Below are 10,206 nucleotides of genomic sequence, written 5' to 3' on the forward strand. Positions count from 1 at the left end.
TGGCAAGTGCCAACATTGCACGCTACCTTGAAAGCCTTCATTGTATTGCAAACCCGATTTTCAGAGTCTACAGGCTCGAAGAAAAAAGTAAGCAGCCAGGTAGGAGTGAGTGCATTGCCTGCTTACCTCATGAAGGATTACCCTTCAATTTTTCCAAAGAGCGCAACTCCCGCGTTTTCGGTTCAATTGACTCGTTACCTTTTGAAGGTTACTCATACATTATTTTATTCTCATTGTAAATCTTCCATAAAATCGAAACCGAAACTTCTACATAATTCTTCTATATTTTCGCATGGAAATTGAATTACTGTTCTATACATTTATAGCGTTTTACGAGAATTTCGTGCGAACAAAATTGGAAGCTTCGCTATATATTCGATGAATAAACCTTTGATCGACGAAGAATTACTAGACCTGGCAATGCTTTTATCTTTCATTTAGCTCTCGTCGTATCTTTTCGTTGATTTCCAGCAAACGCGGAACTACAGAGTCTGGTCTACCTATAATTTGGTTTCAGCGGTGAGACAAAGTCGAATTTTCTGAAAGAATTTTTCTAGTTAGACACGAGAAATTTCAAATGCTGGGCGAGCGCCAGTCCTTTGCGGAAGCTCGTTCTTGCGACAGCCGATGGTTGTAACACCGGGTTCTACAAAAGTAGTACGAACTTTTAATTAGGTGCACACTCTGACGCTGTGACTTGAACATAAGGGTATATCGAGGCGACCTGACCTCGCTAAAGATCGATTAGCCGCTGTACGACGAGCTTTCGTTTCTTCGTTTGCCTGAATAGGGTTGGAAGTGTAACGACTGATTAGAAATTAATTTTCTAGTAATACTTGTAATACTCCTTCTGATTGCAAAATTAATTATAACCAACGGACTTGCCGTTAAATATAACAACTCCATCGTAATACGAGCTTCACGTACATTAATTATTTAATAATCGTTCGGAAATTATGATGGACAATTTCCTGAGGATATCTATAGATAGAGAAAAGATGTATTTTCAATTGGTTATCGTAAAAAATACACATATTATTACGAATATAATTGCACGAATAGAGCAAGCACAGAGATTTTTAAGCTGAAGCATGCGGTTTCGTGAATTATTTCACGAGGACAGGTAACGGTAACGTGATTGCGAGTTAGATCGGAAAAATTAAAAGGAAAGACCGAGCTGGTTTACAAGGAACTTCAATTTTCGTGAATTTCACGTCGCTTGGTCGATGTTACAAGCCAGGAACGTTTAATCACTACGAAATTAGGATAACCTCGTGCTGCAGTGTCGTGATTAAGCCGAACCTCCAGACTTGGCCACCTATGATGTGGTCTTTCAAAGTAGATATACACACCGTGGTGGAGGAAGATGCAACACAAACGAAGGAGAACAGAGGAAGACGAGGAGCATTTGCTAGACAGCGCGTCCGTAATCAAAGAGCCACCATTGCCATATCGAAAGCTCACAAAGTTGGAGCTTCCCTGCCAATTTCGTCATCATCTGTTGCCAACCGCAAAATCAAGAAGCTGATAGGGTTATACACCCTGTCGAATCTGGCCTAGAGTATAGCAATTTCACGACATCGAATTGCACGTAACGTATCTTGATAATATATGGAGCTCAATGCAAGTTCGATGCAATTAGTGACAGATTTCTTTAGAAACTGTTTTCCACGGAACGAACGCTTCAATTTTATATTAATAATTAACCGTTACTTAAAACGAACGTTTGTTGCCATCTTGAAACTCTAATCAAATTTTATCGTTTGAAACCTTGAAATGTTTCCCATTTTTAGAAAGAACAAACGTTTTCACGCGAGTGAAATATTTGGTTATGTCCGACACAATTTCACGTGTCTCTCTTGTTGATTTTTTCACAAATCTCTCCAGTGGAGTAAAAATTTTCACTATTTTTTAATAACAATATAGATTGTAAAACGTCACTTTTGTAAGTATTCCGAGTATTTAAATAAAACTTAAATTGTTAATCTCTTTGCGATCATCGCCTTGTCTCCCATAGTATCTTCTCGTCCAAATATTTTCTGTTCTGTCGCGTAAACGATAAAGTATCGATTAAATTACAAACTAATAAATCTTCTACGATTTCGTGAAAGAAGGAAGCCCGAATAAAAAATATAGAGCAAAGAGAGGCGTAACAAAGAGCATTCGTAACCTTCGGTATTTGTCAAATTCGGTGGCAAGTTATAGTCGCAGCATCGAACGCGGCATTTTTATTTATTCCGTTGAATACGAGCTACGATCAGAGTAAATCCCACGGTACAACGAATAGATACGATTTTTCATTTGCGTTTTTTTTTTCTCTACTCGTCGGGTCTTGTACACCGTTTATTCGCCACCTGTACCAACCGCCACTCTCTGTAATTGCATTTCCACGACGATCGATGCACGTTATTGTTGAATCACGCATTAACAACGTCATTAATTCAAGCGTGCGACGTGAACGAGACCGTTCGCCCGTACATACGTTGAGAAGATTACGAAACGGTAAGCTGGTACCGTTTAATGATTCGTATGAATGCCGGCCGATGCGTCAAATACATTTTTCGATTTTCAGCAATCTCTCACGCATTCGTCTCGGTTTATTTAAAGCACACGTATATCATTTTAATGAAAGGAAAAAGTATACAGGCGCGTATTTATTTGATGAGAGAAAAGAGCGAGAAAACTCGCAGGTTTTTCAATCGTATTAAAGCTGATAGAAGTTTTTAAAGATGATTTTCAACGTGTATAAGAATATCAGCAAATTTGCGTTTTATTATCAGTCGTTAGTCTTTCCGTATTTGCTAATATTGAAATTGATTCCACCGAGTATTTCGTTATTATGAATATTCATATTACCATTTATGGTTGATTTATATTTAAAGCACTCGATTAAATTTTCACTATTTAAAATACGCTTATTAATATCGTTGCACAATTAATGAGTAATTTTCATTTCATATATAGGATTCTTTTCGCTCATGCCACTCTTCAGAAACGCCACCTCCTCAACGCTTCTATCAACCCATTTAATTTAAAACGTTCGTGGAACAAACATGATACAATTCTGAATTATCAAAAAATACATTATATGAAATTAATTCGTATTAATGTATTTGATGTTTTTCCATCGGGAGAGGGAAAGAACATAGGACGGGGAATTAATTTTTCAACGAAACTCATCGAGAACGTTTTCATTGAACATTAAAGCAATACGTGTTTAGTTGTTTCGCAAACTTCGTTTCGACGATATCCGATGTTGCACGGCCTGACAATTATTATAGAATTACTTTGCCCGCAAGTTATCTCGCATGATTAAGGAATTTAATTAGCTGCGCAGGTTGGTCCCAACGGATTTTCATATCTCACTCGATGTTTCTAATGATGCTTTTTTTTTTACTATTTTTCCCTTCTTTTCTTTCGTATGTAGGAAATAAAAAATCAAAGGCAAGAATCGAAGGCAATCGGTCGATCGATAAAGCACGAAAATGGACGTAAAATTCACGCGTACACTTTTGTGCACGCTTCGGTTAAAATGTATACAATTTCTGGAAAGAACAATTATTTTTTACTTTCAACGAAGCATCACAATTTTCTTCTTCTTCTTCGGCGATCCGTTGCGGACACCGCTAACAAACGGCGAATCCTTGAACGAATAATTAAGCAAGCTTCTCCCTCTTCCTCTCTTTTTCTAGTTACGAAGTCAAGCACTTATCTAACGGTCCTTCTTCTGCGATGATTCGAACGTGTACACGCGATACATAGGCGAGTATGGCTTGACCTCTCCGTCGCTGTCACCATCGTCTCCCGTGGGATCGTCTCTGTCCGGTTTCGAGGATCGATATATTTGACTTTTCTCGTACAGCGGCACTGTTGGAAGAAACATACAGTTTAGTTTTGCTAGTCCCGCTAGAACTACTTGGTAAATAAATGGATAGAGAAACTTGGCAATGAGTTGGTTTTAGTGGATAATGGATGAGGTTGTGATGCAAGTAAGTGTTTGTCGAATAGAATTCTCTATTGTAATTCTCGATTGCAAATATTCTCTTTAGATCGTAACGAAGATGGAAGAGATTTCTTCTCGATTCGTTCTATTCTTTTCGAATTCTACTTTTTACGGAATTATCGAGAATTCTTTCTTCAAAAATTGACGAAATTGAGATTAGGACTGTTCGTTTATTCTTATTACGATCGAGATTTCAAAATGTCACCGATTATTTAAAATACAAAGATCAGTGGCTGGACGAGCGACAACAGGTTTGGCCGGAATTTCAGTGAAACTTTTAATTGAAAAAGACAAGGTGGCTACCGTGGCTTCCAACTGACCAGAGATATTTACACTCTTGAGCAGGAGAATAATGTAAACCAACTGGTAGTTTCCGCAAATACCGGTAATTAACATGTAGCAGCTGTATATTGTGTAACGGGGCAGTACGTACAAGACAAACTTGGTTTCGCAGTTTCCTCTCTCTCGATGTTTTTCAACGGCGGCGTGTCGTTGGCGTATTCTTCCGTAGCCATAGTGCACGGGGGATGAAATGAAAAAGCTTCCGTCACGTCGGCTGTTTTTTGTGGAATTTCGTAATTTTGAAGTGGCACAGTGCCGACTACTATATTTGTTCGCAGTTTCAAGTTCTTCTGAAACATTCTGTAGTACCACTCGCTCACGTCTACGCAGGCCTCGACCTTTCGGATAAAGAGCGTAAAGAAAAAGTAGTATGTACTTGGTTCGCACGTACCATTGGCAAACACGTATTGAAGCTACGTTTTTAACGATCTGATTAATTTTAATGAGAATTCTTTTATTGTGTCCACTGACCGAAGAGAATCTTGTATTTGTGAAAGTTAACGACGAATTGAAAACCTTGCTGCATCGAATTTTTAGATTTTAAGAGAAACTTTGGTAAAAAATTGAAAAGAGAAATAAACCGCGTTATGAGAACGATTCTGTTATACTTTCCTCGTACTCGAACAACTTTTTCACGATAAAAAATTTGAACAACTTGAAAGAAGAATAGCAGAATTAACAACGAAACATGGAAGATAGTAAAATGTAGGGTATTATAAGAATTTTACTATTATCCAATTAAATCATGATCGACTATTTGTTTGGATACTAGAAACAACGATTACGTAATGACAGGACGAATTGGTTTGCGAAAAGTAGGAATGAACACTACGTATAGTTTCTCTGATGGTACAAAATACCAAGATAAATTTGTATGGAAATTAGGTTCTTTCGGTAATTGTAAACTTAGCTCGTTTTGATTTTACGGTCGAACGCAGACAGTACTAAATTTGAGACAGTCTCACTTTAAGCGTGTATAGAACGTCGATGATGTTGCAGTGGATCATCCCGGTGGGTGGTACTGCAGGAACGTCAAACGTGACATCGTACGTATCGGAGTCTTTATTAACGGGCTGTTCTACTTCTACTACGATTTCTTTGTGCTTACGCGACTTTTCCGTCGAACGATAAGACACCACCTAAGAAAATATGCATCATTTAAAACAACCGATGGGAGAATAAAAATGTAATAAAAGAAACACATCTCGAGCATGACCCACATACTTTTACCGCAATACGCTGCGTGAAAAGGTGCTGCTTTCAAATAAAATTCGACGAAAAAACTTTTTCACGGTGCAATTGGTACTAATCTAAAATAAAACTATTAACTACGATATTTACTACAAAAATAAGGAAATAACTTGCAGCATGCCATAAAAAGAAAAGATACGTTTAAGAGGATATTCTACTGTTCTTGTAACACGTACTCTTATACGGTTTCTTTGGCATTTCTCTCCTCTGGCAATTTCTCCTTATAAAAAACTCATAGGATCTTATCTTTACTCATGTCTTGGTAACATTTACAAATTTGTTTAGAGGAAAAAAGAAAATTGAAATTGATGTTGGCAATTTTGAAGACGGTGCTTTGCATACTACGTACTTTTAAAGCTGTATTCTTCGAAGGAATATAAAGAAATGTTAAAGAACTACGGTAGAATATCCCAATTACGTTACAGTTATACAGAAAGAGTATACTTTTTTAAAAACGACTCTGATTTTCGTAACGACGACGGTGGTGGGATTCGTCACGACAATCTTAATCGGTATAGTCTGGCCAGGGACGTAACCACGAACTGGAACAGTCATGGACATGCTGATCGGTTCCGTTTGGCCAATATACATCTTGGATTGTTTGATACTTATTGGCAACTGAAACGATCGTTCATATCGTTGAAATTTTTAAACGGCGTCGGTCTTGGGCTGAAAGTTCTCTGGCATTAACGAAGCGCAAGAGCGAGTCGTTAATTCGAGAGCGCACTGTCTGGTTGCGCCTGAGAAACGAAATCACATCGCAAAAGCAATATCGTTGGCTGTTAGATTTCTACTCACGGGAGCGAGAGGATCGCGATTAAGGTCAAGAATGGGTGCCACCGTGAATGGAATAATATTGGTGGAAAACCGATAAATGGTCGTTACGTCCAACAATGCCCTAATCGAGTACCGTACTCGTCCGTATCGGCCCTCGAAGCTGCACGGCAAGTTCTCTGGTAGCGTTAGGCTGAACGGGTAGACGCCTCCAGTTATCATAGTCTTTTCTTTGCCATCTACTCGTGACGAGAATCTGTTAATCCAACATCCTGGTACTCGTGTTCCAATCACTACCATCTCGTGTACTTACCGCCAGCAAGATACGTCTCCACGTGAAGATAATTCTCGAACGCCGAGAACTTACGTCGAATTCCAGCCGATCGATCGGTAAAATACACCTGAGCTTCTCCCTTGCATTTAAGTCTAATTCCTGTATGCGGGAAGGATCAACTTACAACGATACTATGACAAAAAGTTCATCATTAAATGTACTTGTACTATTTTGATTGGCGCATATGAAACGTTGTCTCTTTAATCTTCTAAATATTACAACCGATAAGAAACGAAATGAAAATTTTCTGAAGCGCTTAACGTTTAATATACGCGTCTTGAAATAAATTTCTTCTCCTTTCTCTACTTCTTCTTCTTCTTCATTATGGAGTAATTAACGACAGGACAAAATGGATTAAATTCAAATTTCAGAGAAACGATATTTCATATGCAAATTAACTAAAATCCTTGTTGGAAGATAGTGATGGAAGCTACTAATTATAATACATGTATTTTAATATAATGAGAAGCCAAATACTTTCCAATACAAATTCTATGGTTACCAGATACGTTTCTCTATTTGCTACGTATTCCTAGATTCAAGTAAGAAATTATTTAAATACTCGTTAGACGTAATGAAGTAACAGCTAGAATTAGCAAACATTGAAAAGGTGGAAAACGTGCAAGAAACATGTTCGTATTTTACTAGGAACAGTGTATTAGACACGGCTTAACGATTTCTTCGGTACAAGAAAAGTCAGTCGTGAACGTACGAGAGACTCTTCCTGCGTTCTATCTATCCACTCTACGAGCGTTCCTGCAATACCAGAATCACGTGGTAACATCGTCTGGGGTGACGTATACAGAGCGGTGGTAGAGTCTTTTAGGTCACCCGTTATGCAACACGATCGATGACACATTTGGCACACGTTCGACTCGAACAGAGAAGAAATTTTTGTGATTGCGAAGCGACAACAAAGGTAAATATCGCGAAAATAAATATGAAGTTAGTCGTGGCTCGTTACAATGAGCCAATCGAATATCTTGTTGCGAGGTGCGTTCCCTCTATCTATAGCACGGCAGGGTCGGCTTTCGATACATCGGAGGCAGTAGAGGAGATAACGTGACAGACACGATCAACCAGCGAAACTTAAAACTATAGTTGTCTCGTTCTCTGGCCAAGTTATCTGACGGTCGGTTCCGTTGAGATTAATTTCTATGCCGCATTGCAAACGATATCAGTGACGATCTGCTCTCTCTCTTTCTTTCTGTTTGTTCACGAATATCTGATAAATTTCAAAGTACACTCTGCCATTTTTGACGAGAACAACTTTCTTTGGAGAAAGCGTGGTTCGAAATATTTTCTTCGGTCGAAAGAGTTTGCGCTTCGCAACAGTTAAAGTCATAGAGATTCAGTTTTCTTCGGAATTAAATGAAATGTCGTTTTTAGATAGTCTTGGCGGTAGCTTACCTAAAGCACTTGTTGGTTCATCCAGATCTAAGCGTACGTTCCCTGAAATCTGATTTCCGCTGTAACAGACCTTCTGAGGATGGTCGAGAATGACCTCGATACGTTGGAAGCCAATACTAACCGCAGTGAAACGTATATAAAAAAAAAACAGTAATTTGTAAAACGATTCATTTCACCATACTTAATTATCTTCGTTTTCTACCTTTTGGAGAGCGTGGCAGCGATCGACCGATCGGTTTCAGCTTCTATCTCATCCATCTTGTAGCACGTGTATACGCAGCTGTTTAAATTATTTTCAACTCATCAGCGATTCAAACTTTCTCTAAATCAATATAAACACTTTTAATCTAAATTATATAAATTAGAGTTACAGATTCTCTCGCACTTTACACGAATAAATACATACGAGAAAATCACTTTTAACAAGATATTATTCACTGCACACGATCACACTTTGAAAACGACGTTCATCCCCTTCGCGCAGACGTACGTATACTCCATCGATATTATCTTTCCACTAGATTCCTGTCGACTAAACGTTTCAACCAGATGAATATCGTAGACGGTAGACGATCACGCCACGACGTGGAAAAAAACAGAGTTGCGAGCGTGCGAAAGGCTAGTTCGACTTACGGGTTAAGGGCGCACAGTGAGATGTTTGTTGACAAGATTCCAAAATTGCGGCGAATCGTCGGCGACGCATGCGTCAATCGGTTCGCCAATATCGTGGCGACATTCTGTCACGTACTGGAGAACAACCTTTGCTCTTTCACTTCCTCCGATTCGGGTAATCGGAGGATTCTCATTGAGCTGTGAAAGCAATTCCTCGCAGGTAGAATGCACGCCGCAGTGGCGTAACTCTGAATTAAGGACAGACAGCGGTAATAAGGGCACCCGTATCGACCATTCGAGGATCACCTGGCCAGCAAGTGACTACTTGCAGCGTTTAAATTCTGCCGCATCGCTGCCACTTTTCTGTCGTCGCCCGTGATGCACCACTCTCGTTCCTCTCGCAGCGAAGATATCACGCGAAAAAGATCGGACAAGACAGCTAATTCTTTTGCGCTCCGGGTCGGTCTTTTGACGAATTTCTGGAACGTGTGCTTAATGGACTGTGCCCTTTTTCGTTTGCGATACTCTCGTCGTGTTGTATCCGGTTGAAGCGGTCACACGAAAAGATTCCACGAAATGGGTCATATATTTTTCCTCTGTTTTCCCTTTGTCGCAAGTATCAACCGTGCGACGAACGCTTTTTCTTTTTTCGTTAAGTTGAGGTCGAAAAGTGAATAAATGTTAGGAAATTTTACACAGAAGTTGAGGTTTTACATATACATTTTGCGAATATTAAAATCGATATCAAGATAAATTCAAAGACCTTATTAAGAATTGTCTCGTTGAAAAAGTCAGGAGGTTACTACGTGATCTGAATTTATGATGCAACGATGCGTGATCTTTTAGTTATTTTCTAGGTAAAAAATTTACATATGCTTTTTTCCTCCCTGGTCTCGAATTTCTTAGTTTCCTCTTCCGTTTTATTCTTGGTTCGGGTTTCAGCAAAATTCAGAAAATAATTTCGTGCGGTTCTCTCCACTTTCTTCCTTTCTACGATAGTAATTACTCTATTAGAAATTCACGAAAGTGGTTTCACGTAGGAACTACAGAATTGCGGAATAGTTTTCCATACTAAGGACATATGGAATTTCTCTGCATTGCACACCTGCATGCCGAATGCAGCGAATTTGGACCGTAACGTATTCAAAATTCAGGAAACCGGCCAAAAGATCTTCATTAGCGTTCTCCCGCCTGTACCTTCATTTACAATCTTCCAAGAACTGGTTCGATGACACATTAAACGAAGTTTTAACATTTGGTTTTGGCGAATCTAAATTTGAATTGACCGAATTTCTCAACCAACTTTGATATTAGTCGACATTAATATTGAACAATATTAACTTAATATCATAAATTTAATATTGGTACTGTATCTCCTCAGTCTCTGAAACTTCTATATTGTCTATTGTTGGAACGTTTGCAAGCAAATTAACGCCCATCTTCCCAATTCAATTCGCCTCCGATTCCAAATTGACGCAGC

At 38.9% G+C, this 10,206-nt stretch overlaps 1 protein-coding gene across 3 annotated transcripts; it reads right to left on the reverse strand.

Moving 5' to 3' along the window:
* Positions 1-3,176: 3,176 nt before the first annotated feature.
* Positions 3,177-8,965, reverse strand: LOC126922381 (arrestin domain-containing protein 17-like). 3 transcript variants are annotated; one of them, XM_050734933.1, is made up of 10 exons: positions 8,748-8,965; positions 8,521-8,646; positions 8,317-8,436; positions 8,115-8,230; positions 6,684-6,803; positions 6,395-6,609; positions 6,041-6,214; positions 5,311-5,484; positions 4,437-4,683; positions 3,177-3,867 (listed from the first exon to the last, which is right to left on the reverse strand). In XM_050734933.1, exons 3-10 carry the CDS (start codon positions 8,370-8,372, stop codon positions 3,713-3,715), a joined length of 1,257 nt encoding a protein of 418 aa, XP_050590890.1. In that variant the 5' UTR covers positions 8,373-8,436; positions 8,521-8,646; positions 8,748-8,965; the 3' UTR covers positions 3,177-3,712. The 3 variants fall into 3 exon arrangements, with proteins under 3 accessions (XP_050590890.1, XP_050590889.1, XP_050590891.1); XM_050734932.1 differs by having other exon boundaries at positions 8,521-8,965; XM_050734934.1 differs by lacking the exon at positions 5,311-5,484 and having other exon boundaries at positions 8,521-8,965.
* Between the last annotated feature and the right edge of the window lie 1,241 nt (positions 8,966-10,206).

This window comes from Bombus affinis, chromosome 12, assembly GCF_024516045.1.
Source record: "Bombus affinis isolate iyBomAffi1 chromosome 12, iyBomAffi1.2, whole genome shotgun sequence".
NCBI lineage: Eukaryota > Metazoa > Arthropoda > Insecta > Hymenoptera > Apidae > Bombus > Bombus affinis.